The sequence below is a fragment of the Ammospiza nelsoni genome, chromosome 10 (assembly GCF_027579445.1).
Source record: "Ammospiza nelsoni isolate bAmmNel1 chromosome 10, bAmmNel1.pri, whole genome shotgun sequence".
In the NCBI taxonomy this organism is placed as follows: domain Eukaryota; kingdom Metazoa; phylum Chordata; class Aves; order Passeriformes; family Passerellidae; genus Ammospiza; species Ammospiza nelsoni.
The window spans coordinates 4,553,174-4,572,135 of NC_080642.1; the positions used below are offsets into that span (position 1 = coordinate 4,553,174).

Genomic DNA, 18,962 nt, shown 5'->3' on the forward strand with positions numbered 1-18,962 from the left:
ACAGGGGCAAGTTAATTTTATTTTGGAGACAGAGCATTTTTGTCTGTGCCTTTCATAATGCTTCTGGATTATTAAAACTCCTTTAAACCACGACTTTTTAATCTATTTAAGAAGTCCAATTTTCTTTCTATGCTGTTTCACCCCAGCAATTTCCCTCTCCCAGGAAAACCCAAATGACTCAAGTCTAGCCTTTTTTATTGCTGTTCTGGGCCTTTCCTCCTCACGTCTTGGCTGCTGATACAGAACAAGGACAGAACTCAAGGCAGGATGAGGCCCCCAAAACAAGGAGAAAGACACCAAAGCCAAACGTTCTGATGTGATGATCTGTTGTATTTTCAGTCCATTAATACACATTCATTTACCAGATACAAAGAGAGTGGAAAGGAAAGCCATGGTTAGCAGGAACAAGGATACAAAACTCAATTCCAGCGGCCTTCACAGAAGGGATATTCTGTATCACAGCAGCACAGTCAAGGGAGGGATGCACGGAGACCTGCGCTCACACCCCAAGTGGAAGCTCTCCTTTTGTGGATTAGGTTAGCTAGAGACATAATTTAAAAAAAAAAGAACCCTGCAAAACACAACAAAACATTCCCAAAATGGTGACTTTTGGACCACTTTTGGACCACCTTTTCTCATTTCCCTAGAGTTAGGACTAGGAAAGTTGGAATTATTTACACAGAGGAGATTTTATGAAGACACTGGAAGGTTAAAAACAGAATAACCACAAGTACTGGAAAATCTAACAAGAAAGCAGGCAGGGAAAGGAAAACAGGGGGAAAAAAAAGTGACACCCCAAGAGGATCATTGCATTCAGTGGTCGATGTGTGGTGACTGGGGCAGCTCCACTTGGATACACTGAGATTCACAGGCTGGCCTTGATTCACTGCCATGCAGTTCCACTCTGGGCCTGAAGCAGGATCCTGCAGAGCTCCTGGCTCCAGCAGGGCAGCAGCCACTGCTTGGCTGAATCCATTTGCAGAATGAGTGCCAGGAGCTGTGACAGTGTGTTCACATCTCTGGGGCACTCTGCTCATATCCTGCTCTGCTTTTCTTCCCCTTGGCCACCACACCATGAAAGGCTCTGGTGAGAGGGGTCAGCCTGGCCCAGGAGAGGGAAATGGCATCATCCTACAGCTCTCTCACACTTGTATGGGAGTGTCCCCAAAATGCAGCTCTGTGACCAGACACAGCCCCCAGAGTGTCCCTGCCACAAGTGTTCAAGGCTCCTTACACTGAAATAACAACAGCACATCTGCACTTGATTGTACAGGGATGCTCCCTCCGGAAGGAAATATTCATTGGAAATAATTCATGGGAGAGTCCCAGCCAGGCAACACCTGCACTGAGCTTCTCCCAGGGACAGCACCAGCATTGCAAAATCACGTTGTGATCAAAAGAAAGGCAGATGGAGTGTTTGGGGTTTAATGCAGCACAGCTCACCAAGTCAGGGGACAAACTGAGACCAAGAGACAGACACTGAGCTGAGCACTTTGCCTCTTCCATGGAGTGGTTCTCTTATAAACTGTTTTTAGTACAGTTCTTGCAGACAATGACATTTTATCCCTCATTTTTAAATCATGCATTATCTTTACAGTGAAACATTTATTCAGTCCAATATCTATACAACAAAACACATATTTTAAAATATTAGACCATTAAAATTTAAGGAAAGGAGCATGAGTTCTCAAAATGATACCCGTTAAAGAATAATTTAAAGGGAAAAGAAGTGTTCTACTCGGGTTGAATTACAAAATAAAGTCTGAGCCTGGGAGAATTTCTCATTCCCTACTGTTGTAACAAATAAATGCCACACGAAACAGCAGATGTTTCTGGGGTTGCCAGTGCTTGGATCCTCATCTCCTGTTCCAGCTCTGGGTACTGTGGGTGACCCTCTCCAGTCTGAGGCCCAAGCTGGTTTGACAGACTAAGAAGCTGTGATTGTTCAGGTGCACAAACCAACTCTCTCAAGGTGTTCAACCTCACAGGCTTCTTAATGTAAGAAACAAACCTGCAGCACACAGGACCCCAGGAGGCAGCTCCAGAGAGCACAGCCTGGGCTGTGAGTGAGCAGGGCCGTCACTGGAGTGGCTCCAGCCCTCCTGTCTGTCTGTCTGTCTGTCTGTCTGGGGTGAGCAGTGCTGCTTCCACAGGGAACCTGATGGCCTCACAAGCCCCTGGGGATGCTGGGCTCTCCTCACTGTGCTGAGGCTGCACACCCTGCTTGCACTGGAATGTCTCTAAACTCCTGGTATCAGGAATTTAGCACCAACACAGGGCAGGGATGGTCAGCACAGTGCCTCTGCTTCCACAGAGGGGAACCTCCTGCCAGACAGAGAGCCAACATCAGGCCTGTCTGCTACCTCAGTAATGAAAGACCTCCTTAATTAGCACCTTCTCACACCAAATAACTCAATTACATGTCCCTCCATGGCTCTGCTGTGTCACTGGGGACCAGCAGCTACTGAGCATTGCAGAGCCTGAGTGGTTGTTCCCCAAAGCAGCCTGGCAGAGGGGGAGTTAACACCTCTGGAGTTAAAAGCCCCAACAATTAGCAACCTACCATTTTAAAAGACCATGTAAGGATAATTTAACAATTATAAAAACCTTTGCTAATATCAGGAGGAGGAGAATAAGAGCACTTAGAAGGTGACAGGAGTGTTGCACTTCAAGGTTCAGTGCGCAGGTGGTGGGGTTGAACAATTTCTGACTCTGAACATGGACCTGTGTGACTGACAAGGATTCTCTGGCAGGCTGTAATTGTTTAAAGTCAGCAGCTTCAGTCCAACTAAAACAGCTAAAAACATCAGGAGAGAAAAGCTCTAACCCTGCACTGATGTGAAGTCACAGGACACCTTTGATCTTTCTGATTGGAAATGGTCAGGGCACACATTGCTTTGGCTCTGCAGGGGGTGACCCCAGGTCAGGTTTTTGAAGAGGAAAAATGTCAAGGGAAGATATTTCTGTGCTTACAGCATGCCAGGTAAAACCATCAACCCCCTGGACTCAACCACATAAAATGCTGCACATGCACTTCCCAAAGGTGAACCAGACCACAGATGCCAGAAAGGAGCAGAGGAGGCAACTGCATCTACAAAACACAAGTGTAAAACAGTGGAAGCTGCAGGAATGGGCTGAGATTTGGAAGAACATCTGGGGTTTGTTCCCTATTTGGGTGATGCAGCAGGGACAGAATAAGCTGGTGCCTATTTACAGGTCTGAACACACAAGGCAATCAGCTGAAATGTCATGCCAGCTACCTTTTGGGCATAGGTAGGTGACCAGTGGGATTATTTTCCAGTTAAAAAACTGCTGGAAGACGTAGAAAAGAAAAAATATAAATGCTTCTGTGAAACAAAATAAATACCAGTTTACTGGGCCTTTGGACCAAGGAGTGTTGGGCACAGTATAACCCTGGGGAGGGAAGGGATGGATGCCTGAATGGGGGCAGCAGAAGAGCTCAGCCTCCCACTCCTCCAGATCCAACTCTCCTGAAGTGTTTCCATTCCATAATGCTCCATTATCCCAGTGGCTGACACAGCACTGCAGGCTGCCAGGAACACCTCAGGCTGGAGCTGGACATGGAATTGGGAGACAAGGCCTCACTGCAGGATGGAGCATGGGCTGAGACCCAGGCTGGTGCCCACCACGCCAGGTCCTAACCCAGGAACTGTAGTGTTTTTCCCAGGGTGCTGGACTGAACTGCTCTGTACAGGGAGGTGCAAAAGAGCTTTGGAAAGCTTCTAACAGCAATGGGAAACAGGAATGTGCATGCTGAGCTTTACTCTGCTTGGGAAGACACATCCTGCATGACTGCACTCAAGGCTGTGGCTGGATCAGTAACAAAGCAGAGCAGAGACAAGGCTTTGTCATCTGCTCCCCCTTCCCCCTTGCCTTCACCCCATCTACAAACCCACACATCAGCTTGGTCTGAGCATGGTGTCAGCTTACTGGCCCTTCCCTTCTTTTGAGTAAGGGGAAAGGGATGGAAATTAAAATCTCCCCATAGGCTGCAAGATGAATGCACAGAGTGCAGAGCTTGGTTCAGATCACGCTGCCTCTCCAGTCTCAGTCCTGTCACATGCAGGGCCTTGGCTTCCCCCAGCTCTGCACACCTCAGGCTTGAGTTGGAATCTTGATCTTTTCCTGAGGAAATCAGTCACACTCAGTGGGACCAAGCTGATGTGCTGTGTGTGCAAAGGCCAGCAAGCTCCAGTGATCTCCAGCACCTCCAGAGACTGCCTTCTGCCAAGCCTGAGGGCTGCTGATTGCTCCAGCTGCAATAGCAAGAGGATTTTTTCCCCTGAAGGGATGAAAAGACCAAAATGCTGATTCTGATACAGGATTGTTAGTCTGTTTCCCTTTAAGAAGTGAAACACACTCAGAAAGCTGCAGGACAGCCCAAGGCAGCAGCAAATGGCACTTCCCAGCAGCGGCAGGGCTGCACAGTGTGCTCTGATGGCATGTGGAGGGGTGAGATGGGGAGCTCCAGCGAGCCAAGGTGCAGACACCCAAAGCCTGAGAAGCAGCACAGGCAGCCCAGGCCTCCTGTGCAACCACAGCACGATCACAAGCACAGGATACAGCTGGCAGTGGTGACAACATCGACTGGGAGTCAGTTCCTGTCCTAGGAAGCAGCCTGCATCCTTTAGATGCTCAGAACATGCCTGAAGAAGTAACTCCTCCAGAAGTTAAACTTCTGTCTGCCACCATTTCCAAATTTTTCTGCTCCTCTTGTCTGCTAGTGTTGATTTGCTTCAAGTTCCTCCACCAAAATCCTTCTGAAGGGCTCATTACCTTGGTGGAGAAGCTTTTAGTCTTCTTTCACATTCCAAAATCCCGTATTTTTCATTAACTTCTCTCCTGAGAACAAGACTTTAAAAGGTAAAGCAGTCTGCTTTATCTTCTTAAGTCCAAACCTCCATGGGTACCATGGACTCCTTTGTTCCAACAGAGGGAAGCAAGTACTCTTCCTCCAGAAAACGAAAGGGGAATTGTACTAAAAACCCACGAATCTTTTTCAATTCTTCTGCTGCTTTCACAGGATCATCAGTTGCTAATTTGGGCTTGCTGATGAAATCACGCAGTTGGGCTAAATTATTCACCTGGTCACTGGGAAGGCATCGAAACACCTGAGCAGAACAGAAAGCAGAAGTCATCTGTCAGTGCAGGGGAAATGCAGCAATGCAGAGTTCCTGAAAAAGAACCAAGTTTCCAGTGCTTGGAAAATTCCCCAGGATGGGAGTGACTGAATGAACAGCCCAGAGAACAGGGAGGGAAGAGGTAAGTGCCTGCCCTGGATGAGGCTGGAGCAGGCAGAGAGGAAGCTTCAGGGCCTTTTCTAATCACTGCAAAAGCTCATTAAAAGACAGAAGTAAAATTTGCTTCTACTCCAGTTACACTGTGGCTAATTACAAGTAGTAACTACACCATGGTCATTCACTGGAGCTACAGCTGATGCAAACACAGAGAAATCTGATCTGCTGCCTTCATGGGTGCTGTCACACTGAGAATTCACCAGCTCCAGTTTCCTGTTCACAGATCTTGCATCTGACACTACTCATTCCTTCAAAACATCTCTGAAAGTCCTGCCCCAGGAACTGGACCTGCTCTCTTTGCCCTCCCTGTGCTGCTGCTCCCATTGGCATCTGCTGCCCCTGTGAGGGATGGAGGGAGGGGGAAGCTGCCGTGCTCCTCACTTTATCAAAGATGGTGGCATTCCGAGCTGCTGTGGCAATCCACACCTCCTTGAAGAATTTGTCACAGACGGGATCCTGGTGTTCAGGGTTGAGGTCAGAGCCGCCAAGGACAACCCTGAGAAGACAAAGGGATGGATGCTCACACAGGCTGAGGCACTGGGCATTCCCCTCCTGATAAATGCCAGGAGACAAGGAGTTTCCTTGGGACTTGCCAAACCCTGTGCGCTCCCAGCACCCTCCCACTTCCATGCTCTGTGATAATCTCTCAGCTCTAAAGCTGCCTCATTTTCTCCTTTTCTTCTGTGCAGTAACTGTCCAGATGGGAAACAGGGTGGGGAAAAAAAAAAAAAGAAAAAGGCCTTCAACTAAAAATGGCTTTGTTGTGGGCCAGATGGCTGCTCCCAGCAAAGAAGCTTCCTTTAAAAAGTGACACTGCCACCCAAGATTGAGAGTGTGCACAAACGGGATCTGGAGGGGAAATACCACTTGTTTATGAGCTCTGCTACTGAAATCTCAGAGCAAAAATAATTTGTAAAATCAAGCTGGTAAGCTGGGGAGCAGCGTGAGGAAACAGCAGCAAAACCCTGGGCTAAGCGCAGGCCGAGCAGAGCTTGGGCAGGCAGTGTTAGCCCATTGGTTAGAAGGGCTGTGGGGCAGGTGAGGCCTGAGCAAGCCCTCCCCTGTCCCCTGTCCCCCATCCCTGCTGTGTCCCCCCAGCCGCACCTGAAGCAGCGCAGGCGCAGGGACTGCGCGAAGCGGCCGGCGCGGAACTCCTGGCCGTCCATGAGCGAGGGCACGGTGTCGCTGTCCTGCACGATGACGGCCATCTCACTGTCCCTCTTGCCCAGCATGCTGCGGTCGTTGATGTTGGCAGAGCCTGGGCAGGGCACGACAGGCACGGGCAATGAGTCACTGCCGCTCCAGGTGCTCCTGCACAGCCTCCATCACCACCCGGCCCCGTGGGGAACATCCATGGCTCCCACAGGTGAAACCCAAACCTGATGCATGAAGGCTTTAGCTGTTGTATTTAAGGTTTTAGCTGTTGTGTTTTACAGATCCTGTACTGCATTAGTGTGTAACTCTGAACTCCGTATACAGTGTTAGTAAGCTCTCTTCACATTTTGGTCAGATCCTTCTAAGCCTGAGAACCAAGGACACCGTCTGCCCCAGGCCCCAAAAAGTACAAACCAAAGTGAATCAGGGTGGGGAGCAAATTGGCATATAATTAGATCTATAATCTATAATTAGATTCAGGTAATGAGGTTATATACCATAGGCCACATTTATATCTGTCTGAGAAACTCATGACCATTGTCCATTTTGGGTGTAGCCCCCTGGGGAGGCTTTGTCTGCCCTTACTGTACCTGAAGGCCCTTCAATAAATATATCCACTTCTATCTTTTTAACTTTGTCTGGCCTCTGTTTCTAGGTAAGCCCAGGCATCAACCAGGGGCTTCCTTATGGAAACACAGACCCTGAGAGGAGCTGGGGGAGAGAGAAAAAAAACCCAACTAATTTTTGTAGGCTTCAATGGAAGAAAATTAAATCACAGCCAAGCCCAGGCCAACATTTTCCAAATTTGTTTTTTCTGCAACTTCTCAGATGCTTCTGCTGAAGGAGCCACACATCTTTCAAAGGTCTGAACTGCATTTGGTTTGGATACCCAGTGACCTGAGGCTGGATGAGCTCTCTGGGTAAATCACAGAATGCTTTGGCTTGGAAAAGACTTTCAAGCTGCTCTCCTTTTAACCTCCCTGCCATGGTCAGGGAAACTTTCCACTAGACCAGGTTGCTGTGCCATTCAGAGGGATCTGCTCAAGACCAGCTGAGGCTTTGTCCCCCAGACAGACATCAGAAAGCAGGGCATGGGGGAACACTGTTTGCTTGCAGCTGTTGGCTCCAAGGGAACAGCAAGATGTAGGGAGGGATAGGCATAATGAGGTCATTAATCCACAGAAAGGACCAAAACAACAATAAAAAACCTCCAGACACAGCTGTAAGAGACCCCCAGGCTGCAGTTAGCCATTGAGCCTCCCCAGGAACTGGATTAACTCCAGGGGAGCCAACACCTCCAGAGGAAAATCCAGCTAAGTGCCTCTCTGTCCTTTCACCCCCTCCTCCAGCGCAGAAGCTCCATGAGCACTTAATTTCCATGCCCTCTCTCTCATGTGGAAAAGGGATGACTTCCCAACCCCTCACCAGGCAGCAGAGATGCACAGGCTGTATAAAAATCTACCCTCAAGCTTATAGGTACAGAAAATAAAAACTAAGATCTGCCTCAGGCCCCCCAGACCATCCCAGCTGGAACAACACAGCTTGTGCTGTGATATCAAACCACCTCAGAGCCACTCTGTGCACTGGGGACAGGATCTGAGAAGGTGACAGAGGAGCAAACCTCACCACAGGGCATCTGCTTTGAAGGGAGGGAGTATTTTGAGTCTTGTAAAATCTGGTATTAAGGTATTCCTTGGCAAAGCTTTTATTGCTGATGTAACAGCTCAAAAAGGGCTTCTTTAAAGAAACAGGCTGAAATTCTGCTGCAGTGCAGAGCTCTGAGCCTGAACTCTCTTGTCTTTGCTTCATGTTCTCATAATAAATACGGTAAGAGAAGAGGATGAAATGATATCTATTACTCCCTATAGCATATTGTCCCATTCTTAGGAAATGGAGCTGACACATGACACATGTTGTCCAAACCTTCCAAATTTTACAGCACATTCTGTTCTTTCAGGAACAGATGACAAGTCTCACAAGTCTTCCTGCTAGAGCAGAGTTTGATACAAGACAGATGGACAATATTCCCTGCACTGGGATTCTCTTCACGGTTACACACAGATTTAAAAGATTTTAGAAAAACAAATGAAATGACAGCCCTCTGAATCCTTTCTTCCCTCTTGATGAATTTATGAGTTTGGTTTTTGGGTTTGTTTTTTTTTTTAAAAACAGCAAAATATTTCTCAAGAAAGAAATGACAATACAGCAAAGTCCAAGGCACTGCAGCCTGCACTGTGCATGGGGATGGGAAGGGATTGATCCAGGTAGAACCCAGTGTCCCAAACCCCTCCTGAGAGCCCCTGCTCACCGATTATAACTGTGTTGTCATCAGCAATGAGCAGTTTGCTGTGCACATAGATGAGCTCTGTGACCAGCTTTCCTTCCAGCTCTGCATATGTCCGAAGGCCACAGAAGGATATGTAGTTTATCCACTTATCTCCAACTGAAAATTATAAGACAAGAAAATTGATGGCATGAGGGAGGTGGAAGAGAAAAAAAAAAAGACCTTGTTTACATGAAGACCCCTATGAATAACAGTTCACTTTTGACTTTTAAAACTTATAAATGAACAGATAAAAGAAAGAGTTTTTTTTAAAAAATAGATTTTAAAATTTGCTTGTGAGCTCATTGTGCTGCTCTGATCTACTGCCTGCTCAGAGACTCCCACTTCGGTGAGAAATTACTCCAGTCTCCTGGGCACGGCACAATAAGTGGACTATGAGACTGTTTTTCTGCAGATGCTGCAGAAAGGAGGCTGGAAGCAGGTGTTTTGTCCATGCTCAGTATGGCAAATGTGTCCTAATGCACTTGTGTGCAGTTCCGATTTACACCAGGACCTAGAACAAATGAGGCATTATGCACGGTCCCAGTGTTTGTGATATGTGGGTTTTCACAGTGCTCCAATTCCCAGCAGAGCAAATTCCAGCAGGATTCCTCATGGCAAGGAAACAGCCTCCTGCTTAGGCAGGTTCTTCCTCTCCACATCTGACAAGTGCCAGAAACAAACCCTGTGTGGGATCCATGGCTCCAGAAGCGTGACCCCGCTCAGGACATTTTCCAAATACAATCCTGAGCAGCTGCAACTGTGCTGGGCTCCTCCCTGGGGTGCTCCCCTCCTCTGCATCAGGGCTGTAGCCAGGTCTGAATTCTGACAAGTGGCCATGGCCTGTGTGACCCAGCAGAGCTCCCCATGGGAGGACGGACAAGGAGGAGGTCGCGCTCAGCCCCACGAGCCCGCAGCACGTGCTGCATGATGGGTTACAGATGCATCCTCCAAACAGCAGCATCCAAAGTAAACAACACAGAGGAGAGGAATAACATTCTTACCCTCTGCCTTCAGCTGGCCCAGGATGGAGTTTTCCCCTCGGCACATGGTCCTGGAAAGAAGGTAGGCAGCCATGAGCACCCCCGTGGCTGCAGACAGCAGCTTGTGCTGGAGCAGAACTGGGTGGGGTGAATCACAAACACAGCTGCCTCTCAAACAGGGTGCTTCTTTTCCCAAAGGACTGTTACTACTGCTTATGTTCCAAAAGGAGCTTATTCCAACCTACAGAGGAGCTGGGGAGCACTTCTGTCTTCCAGAGCACGTGGCAATGATTGTAAATGTGTGAAAAGCAGGGCTGCTACCCCCCGTGCCAGGCCTGGGTGTGAAATCATGTTAAGAAAACGTGCAGAGCACCAGGTCAGGGAGTTGGTGTGATTATGGCCAGGCTGGAAAAGCCACAGCTGGAATTCCACTGAGAACCAACCAACCCATGGGCAATCTCCTCTGGCTGCCCTTGCAGGAGGAAGCTCAGGCAGAAGGGTCAGGGGCATGTTCTACTTTCCACCTGCTTGTGTCCCCTGCCCCTCAGCCTCCTGGAGGTGCAGCAGGAGCCCTGCAGGCCAGCAGACAAGGGGAATTTCATTCTGAGGGTTGCAGCAGTCTCTGCACACTGACTGTGCCCTGGCCATACCATAACATAGCAGCTTTCCAGTAAAACCATCTTGGGCCATTTTGCCTTCTACATTTCTCACCCTACTGCATCTCAGTCCTTCCTATGAGACCTGCTGGACTGCAAGTGCCCCCCCAAAACATCCATCCTGCAGCAGGGGACTCAAGCTGGGGAAGATGCCATTGCCTGCATGGGGCCAACAGGCAGAGCCAGGCCAAGTATTGACCAAAAAGGCAGATTTGGAGATAAATCTTGGTCAGCAAGTCTGATTAATCAGCAAAGTGGAAAATGTGACGGTGTTCACAGGGGTCTTAGGATGAGGGAAGAGATGAGGATTTGACTCCATGTTTCAGAAGGCTTGATTTATTATTTTATGATATATATTATATTAAAACTATTCTAAAAGAATAGAAGAAAGGATTTCATCAGAAGGCTGGCTAAGAATAGAATAGCAAAGAATGATAACACAGGTTTGTGGCTCGGACAGAGAGTCCAAGCCAGCTGACTGTGATCGGCCATTAATTAGAAACAACCACATGAGACCAATCCCAGATGCACCCGTTGCATTCCACAGCAGCAGATAACCATTGTTTACATTTTGTTTCTGATGCCTCTCAGCTTCTCAGGAGAAAAAATCCTAAGGAAAGGATTTTTCAGAAAATATCATAGCAACAGAAAACAAATCATACAATGGCTTGGGTTGGTTGAGCCTTAAAGCTCATCTAGCTCCATGCCCCTGCCATGGGCAGGGACACCTTCCCCAAGACCAGGCTGCCCAAAGCTCTGTCCCTGCTGGTCCCACGGATGGCAGGGGGGGCTTGGGGACCCCCTGCAGCAGTGGGGGTGTGCAGGGGGCTCTGACAGCTGGTGAGGTACCTGTAGTTGAAGTGCATGATGGCCTGCAGGGCGTTGCCCCCTCCTGTGGAGATGTCCCCTTCGAAGCCGGGCAGCAGCGGGATCACCACGTACACTCGGAACCGCCGGTTCTCCCTGGAACAGAGAGCGTGGGGAATGTCAGCCTGGGCAAGGCACAGCTTCACACCAGGTGAACTACCCTCAGCCTCATTTCCCCTGAGATGACTGAGCTGGTTCCCATCCAAGGCCACCACACAGATTTTAAGGGAGCAAAGTGTGGAGTGCATTTCCAGGAAATCATCACCTGCCATCAGTGCTGCTCTGAGAGCTCCTTCAGGAGCAGAAGGAATCATTTACTCACAGCTAACAACAAAAGAAGCTAAAGGAAAAGAAACACATTTTTACTGAAATTCAGGGGCAGGCTAAGGATTTTTCAGATTGTATCTGCCACTATAGAAGTTTGTTTGAGCACCCCAATAGGCCAGTCACACTGATCCTAGTGCAGATTGGCGGGGACAGCTGCCTGGCTGAGCACAGCAAAGCTTACAGAAACCCAAAAGCTAACCCAGCATTCCCACTGCTTCCCGCTTTTCAGAAGTCAGAAACCCAAGATTGAGAGAGTGCAAACGGGACAAAGGTCTCCACAAAAGGTGAAAAAAGTTCAGAGCACAAGCAAAACACTGATCACTAGGGGAAGGCAAATATATCCTTGATACATCACAGCACCCAAAAATCTCCATTCCAGAGTTCTCCAAACTAATCCTAATAACCTAATCCTGACCCCATTCAGAACAAAAGCTACTATTATGACACACTTTCTCAAAGCTCCCTTTGGGTTTCCTCTGCTGACAAATGCCAGGTGCATCTGCTCTCAGAGCCCTTTCCAGGTGCCCCTGGGCACTGGGAATTCCCTGCTCTGTGCCCTGCAGGAGAAGGAAGAGGATGAGGAGGATGATGCTCCATGGAAGGATGCTGCCACTAGATGGCAAACACAGTTTGATCAGCACAAAACCATTCCAGCAGCACTCTGAGGAAGAGCCAGTCTGCAGTTTTTGCTAGCAGCACTCCTTCCTCAGCAAGCCATGCCTGTGAATTTAGGGGGGTGGGAATTGTGAAGCACTGGGGTCCCATCTGAGCTGGGAGGGAGACAATGAGGACCTGTGTGCCTCATTTCAACCAAAGCTTCCTTCCAGCTGTGCTGGGCACTGCAGACTGGCTCTGGTTCACCAGCAGAGCTCAGAAATAGTTAATGAGGCCTTACCCAAACACAAGAGACTGTGAAACCAAGTCTGTTTGTATCATGAGAAAGGTCTACCAACAAAAGCATTCCCCAAAAAGCAGCTTGTTTGTATAAGGACAGTGTTTACTAAACTGCCTAGAGAGCCATCCATGAAAAAAAGAGGAAACCAAGAAAAGAACATTATTAATAACATCAGTAGAAAATATTTAGTCTAGAAGAGTGAGAAGTATACAAGCTCACTACAGACCTTAATTTATAATTAAATGCTGTTATCCTGGGGCAGTTTGGAAAATTAGCATTATGATACAAACCATTTAGGTCTGAATTTACTTTTAAATCTTCAGTAATGCAGATTTTGAACCTAATATTCAGTTAGGAATTGCCAACATTAAGCCAGCACAATACTGGCATACAATTGGAGTAATGCAGAAGTGAGCATCGTATCTGGAAATGGGTCACTAAGAATCCGTGTGACCCCCTTTTGTGACAGACTTTTAGTATCTGGACAGAATGACAGATTAAATAAAGTTTATAAAATGGGAAAACTGTAACATCCAGGGATGGAGCAGCCTCAGCTTCTTGGGCAGCCTGTGCCAAGCCCTCACCACCCTCACAGGGAAGAATTTTTTCCCAATACTCAATTTAATCCTCTTTTACTTCAAAGCCATTTCCCTTGTCCTATCACCCCATGCCCTTTTCCAAAGTCCCTCTCCAGCTCTCCTCCAGCCCCCTTAGGCACTGGAAGGTGCCCTAAGATGCTTTGTCCAGCTGCCTCTGAGCTTCAAAGCTGCACTACAAACACAGCAACAGCATTTCCAGCAGCACTGGCACTGCTCCTCATTTACCATAGGTGAGAAAATCCATCCCACCTTTTCATCCTTAGCTAATTTCAATTTTTTGGGCTACTCACTACAGCTTACAGGCAACTCCACCCTGTTGTTAATGGCCCAGCAGATAACACCCTGGCCATCCCTGTTGCAATAGTGCTCTTCTATCCACAGTGCTCTGAACACAGCCTGGCCCAGGGCAGCTCCTGTGGCCTTGCAGACACGTCCTGCACTCTGGTGTCTCAGGTTGGATGCCTTTATCCAAGTGGGAATTTCCAAGCTCAAGTGCAAAAAAGAGCAGAATTCCTGCAACCTTGGAGAAAGAACCTCTGGAAAAGCAGGCCCTGCAGAGTTCTGGACAACTACAATATGGAAAAAATAATCCATGCATGAAAACATCTCCGTGTGTGGTGAAACAGCCCATGAGAGATGAAAGGGAAAAGTTTAGAAAGTTTCCTGCATTTCAGCCCAGCAGGAGCAGGGTACAGTTTAATATTATGAAATGTATGTCTCAAAGACACTCCTGGGGAGCAACCCTGAGCAAGGGTGCCCAGGATCAAAGTGAAGACAAGCCACAACCTGTGGCATTAATGTTAGCACAGGGTTAGGCGTGCTGAAGGAGTGTCTAAAGCATGGTTGGATTCAATCCATCCAGGAACAAACAGCGGTCCCCTTGCAAAGACTGGAGGTGGTGAACACCCTGCAGCATGTACTAGAAAAAGTTGTTCAAACAATAGCAGAACCCTGCAGTCAAATCCTCAAAATGTGTTTGCTTCCCCAGCTTGAAGCCGCTCCTCTCTAGATTATTTAAATAAACCACAAATCCCAGTTCACACTTCCAACCCATGAAAATGCCTGACCACCCAGCTCAAGGCAAATTGGCAATGGAGCAAAGGTGTCACTGAACCAGTGCACAAAAGACTTGTCTTTAAACAAATTCTGCAGTTAAAAATACATTTCTATTGGGGTAAGTCCAGAAAATCACTTTATAGATGCAAAGAAACCACTTGGGAGTCTCACTGCTGCAAATGCAGATGCTTAACCCATCAGTTCTGTGTTGGCACAGCTACTGTCCAGCTGTGGCCACTGAGGGGTTATTTTTTTGCACCACAGCATGGAAATGCACCTGAAGAGTTCCAGTGCCTCATCAAGAACAGGTTACCTGTGAGCTTTAAGAATCCTCTGAGCAATCGCATCACCGATCTTGTTCCAGACAACTTTGTCATCAGCACAGCTAATGAAAAACTGGTTCTGCAGGAAAAGCAAGAGAAGCTACTGTCAGACACTGCCAGCAACCAACCCAAAGTATTTGCATGCTTTATTTCAGACCAAGAGCAACCAAAGATAGCTGGGTTTGTGTGCCGTTGGATTGTAGGCTTTTTTAAATTATTATTAAATGATGTGTGTGTCTATGCTTGCTCAAGGAATGAATTAGTCCTTATTAATCACACTCTTTAGAAAGTTCATGTAAAGAGCAACCTAACAAAAGCCTAAGGGAAAAAAAAAAGAGGAGAAAAAGCATCTCCATTCAGCCAGCACTGAGTGTCACTCTGACACAAGAGATTGCTGCAGCTGAAGGCTGTGTGGATGAAGAGCTGCCCTGTGAGTGGGAGGTGTGGGCATGCACAAGGGACACAGAGGGGACAGGGAGACTATTGCACAGGCCATGAAAGCTGCTGGCAATTTTCCAAAGAGCCTTATAAAGGAGAGGTCCACTTTTTTCCACCTCATGGTCAGATGGCTGTCAGGGTACACAGCCATCAGTCAGGCCTGAAAACCACTGAAGGTACAGGATCTGTCTAAATGCCTAAAAACTGAAGATCAAACCTCAAGAAGTAATCACCCTGCTGGTGGCTGCAAGCCATGCTGAGAGCATCAGGACCCTCCTGCCTGCCCTCCCTGGCACTGACCTCTATGTAGATGTAGTGCTTGCTGTTCTCTATCACGCTGATGTAGGCTTTGTGGATGGACTCCTCGTGGTATTTGATGCCAGCAGACCAGTCAGCAGCAGAGCGGATCACCTGGAGAGCAGGAGAGAGACACCTTCAGCTCTGTCCCTCCAGGACAGCACCATGGCACCTGAATCATCCCAGGGCCAAGGCTCTTCCCTGGCACAGCCAGGCTGTCACTAAATTAGGTAGTAGGTTCAACATTTATAGAGCATCTGTAATTGTAAGAGAGGGCAGCAGAAATGTTATTAATGCTTGGCAATGTTTTGATTAAAAACATAAGAGCCCTGTTCCACTGCTGTACTACTGGGCTCTCCCACCTGAGCAGCTCCAGATGCTTGCCCTTTCTTAAGGTCTTACCATAAACTGCTTTTAAAAGAACCTAAATTTCCAAGCTTTAGGGATGCACATCCCCATCAGTGATTTGCCCAGCACTCCAAAGCTGTTCTCCAGCTGGGGCAGGGTGTTTTTCCCCCAAGGAGGCTGTACAGAATCATACAGTCAGTCTGATAATGCAGCCATGCCTTTGCCCTCAGCACTTGAGGTCATTTGTTTCTTCTGCCAAATTCTTGCACAAGCCATCCTATTTGTGATGATACAACTTTTAATTTCTTTTTTTTCTTCAGCTGCCCACATTTATTTCTTAGTTTTTACTGGAAATCCACTTTTAAAGCAGATTCCTGCAGGATTGCCAGGGCATGCCCTGCCCCTCCACCCTGCAGTTTTTGTGCAAGAGAGCCCAACCAATATCAGAAACAACCTTTGTGGTCTGGGCCAGGCTGAGCAAGCCCCACAGCAGTCAGCATCCTGTCCCCCCCAGCCAGAGGTGCTGTGGCACCTCCTGCTCCTGCCCTTTGAGTCAAGAGGCAGCCACACTCCACCCCAAGGGAGGCTTTCCTAGATGGAAATGTAGTTTTTAATTAAGTGTTGGCAGAGTACGTGCTTGGGAGAATAGTTACTCACCATTAGCCTCTCTCTTTAAACATTGTCAAGACAAAAACATTGAAACAATAGCCTTAAAATATCTCAATATAACCATTACACTGCAACTCAGGGACAGTCCCACACAGCACAAGACCCAGGGGCTGGGGATCTGTGAAATGTGTGTGTCAGTTCCAGCAAAATCCTGATCTCTTGGGAATCCACCAGACCAATCCTCTCATCTCCAGAGGATCTCTGGTGCTGCCATGGCTGTTAAACAGCAGATGGCTCCTGAGCGAATTCCTTCACCTGGACAGGAATTCTCCCACATCTCTTTTTCCCAGTAATAAACAGACCCTGCAGCTCTCAGCTGCTCTCTTGGCCAACAGGAGGGTGCACTCTGCAGTGTCCTCGGCTGAGTGTTGGGGTCACAAATGTTGGAGTGAGTTGAACCTGAATACAAGGGCTGTCACAGCCTTTAGCAGTGCCAAACAGCTGCCCTTTGCCTGAACAAACCTCTGCAACCCATGCTGATCATTGCCAAAGGGGTTTAATCACTCATTTTGTTTACAAAGCCAAGGCTGAGAGTTCCCACTCATCCCAAGCTGGGCACTGCTGAAACAACACTGAGCACCACAACAGACTGAGATCTTGAACAAAATTCCACCACTGGCATTAATAAGCTGTTACTGGCATTAATAAGAACAGAAAAAACAGTGTTTCAGGGTTGAAAGCAGGCTAATTATTCCATATGCAGCTCAGCAGCAGAGCAATCTGGAACTGCACTTCAGAAAGTGGCAGATTGTAGCTTTCTAGTGCACAAAATCTGATTTTTTTAAATTTTTCTTTTTGCTAGTTAACACAACAGAACCATCACTCAGGACCATCCCTTTGCAGCACCATGACTTCCCAGTGCATCATCCCATCATCCACCTGCCCTTCCCTGCATTCCTCCTCACCCCTCCACATAACTGGCACCCAGCTCACTCCACACCCCAGGCTGCCCCTATTACAGTGCCACCATCCCTCTGCCTCACCCCACAACAATGTGTCATGGCTAATTACAAAAAGCTGGCACAGCACCACCCAAAAAGCTCCCATCAGGTACAACCTCAAATCCCCCTGCAAAGGGAAGAGAAGGTGTCAGAAAATGTTGGATGAGACAGAATGAGTATAAGGTGTTTCATCTAGGACTTCCTCAAAATAAAGTTGTTTTTAACAGGTCTGCAGCCACAGGGCAATGCGTGACAGTGTCACAGGGGTCTGAGGATGAGGGAGGAGATGAGGATTTGACTCCATGTTTCAGAAGGCTTGATTTATTATTTTATGATGTATATTATATTAGAACTATACTAAAAGAATAGAAGAAAGGATTTCATCAGAAGGCTGGCTAAGAATAGAATAGCAAAGAATGATAACAAAGGCTTGTGTCTCAGAGAGTCCAAGCCAGCTGACTGTGATTGGCCATTAATTAGAAACAACCACATGAAACCAATCCCAGATGCACCTGTTGCATTCCACAGCAGCAGATAATCATTGTTTACATTTTGTTCCTGAGGCCTCCAGCTTCTCAGGAGGAAAAATCCTAAGGAAAGGATTTTTCATACAAGATGTCTGTGACAGCAATGCCACCAAGGCAACATCCCATGGAGACAAAGCTGTGGCACTCACACATACCCACACCTGGAACTGTGATACACAGCCCTTCCCTTATCAATGATGTTTCACCTCACACTTCTGGACACCTCTCTTTCCTGCCAAGGTATTTAAAGTTAGCTGGTTCAAACCCAAACTATTTCATGGGGACAAAAGGCCACAGGCTGCCCAGCAGAGCCCCTCCCTTCCAGAGCTGGAGTCTCCATGTTCCAGCCTCTCCCTTCCCCTCCCCTGAGCCTCTCAATAGCTTGTCATCTCTTTAACTTCTCTAACTGATACAAGGGTAATAAATGTGATGTTTGCTGAGGGCTGGTGCATAAACCCTGAGCAAAGCAGGGCTCTCACGCAGACTTCAAAGAGGTGAGGGCGTCAGCTGCTGCCAGAGCATTAAACTTTCATTGCATTTCCATCAGGAATGGGAAGTTGCCTCACCACATCACATCTTTTGCAATGCTGGCTTTGGCAGATAACTGCAAACTCTGGAGTGGAAATTGAGAGATGGAATAGTGGAAAAAAAATCGGGCAGTGCCTTTGGCAGATCTCTATTTGACTCTTGCAAAAATCAATGTGCTCTTGCAAAAATCATGTTGCTTATTGCAAGTTCAAATGAAAGAGGATGGGAGAGCATGCCTGACTCCTTTTCTCCTTCCCAGCCTGTACCTCCACAGTGTTTCCCACACACACTGCATTCATCCTCCCTGCCCAGGGGAAAGCCCTTGTCAGTGCTCTGTCCTCCCAGAAATGCTTTCCTACTCCTCTCCTCTCACAGAGGAGAGCAAAACCAGATGGTACAATGAGGCTGGAATCTGTTGCTGACAGGTCAATGGTTTGGGCTTGCAGCAACGTTGCAATCCCCAAGGATCCTTTGTGTTTTCCCTTCCTCTGATCTGCCCACAGTTGAAGACAGATTTGCAAACAAGGTCAGAAACAAGAAATCCAACAGCCAGGCTTTCCTCAATCACCCCACAGCCAAGGACAGTCCTGGGATGCTGGATTTTACCTTGGGGCAGTAACTGCTGCCTATAAAATCCCTACACAGTACTCAAATGGAGATAACAGGGGATTGGCTGCTGGCCAGCCAAAGGATTCAATACTGAGGAGAACAA

General features: G+C 47.7%; 1 protein-coding gene across 2 annotated transcripts in view; it reads right to left on the reverse strand.

Moving 5' to 3' along the window:
- Positions 1-309: 309 nt before the first annotated feature.
- The window catches only part of PLD1 (phospholipase D1), a 62,417-nt gene continuing 43,764 nt past the window's right edge, over positions 310-18,962 (reverse strand). For both annotated transcript variants that reach the window (XM_059478868.1, XM_059478867.1), the window contains 8 exons: positions 15,241-15,351; positions 14,493-14,581; positions 11,285-11,398; positions 9,801-9,850; positions 8,782-8,916; positions 6,423-6,576; positions 5,700-5,814; positions 310-5,132 (listed from right to left, as the gene is read on the reverse strand). In XM_059478868.1, coding sequence (XP_059334851.1) covers positions 4,908-5,132; positions 5,700-5,814; positions 6,423-6,576; positions 8,782-8,916; positions 9,801-9,850; positions 11,285-11,398; positions 14,493-14,581; positions 15,241-15,351 — 993 coding nt within the window. In that variant the 3' untranslated portion in view covers positions 310-4,907. The remainder of the gene's footprint in view (positions 5,133-5,699; positions 5,815-6,422; positions 6,577-8,781; positions 8,917-9,800; positions 9,851-11,284; positions 11,399-14,492; positions 14,582-15,240; positions 15,352-18,962) is intronic.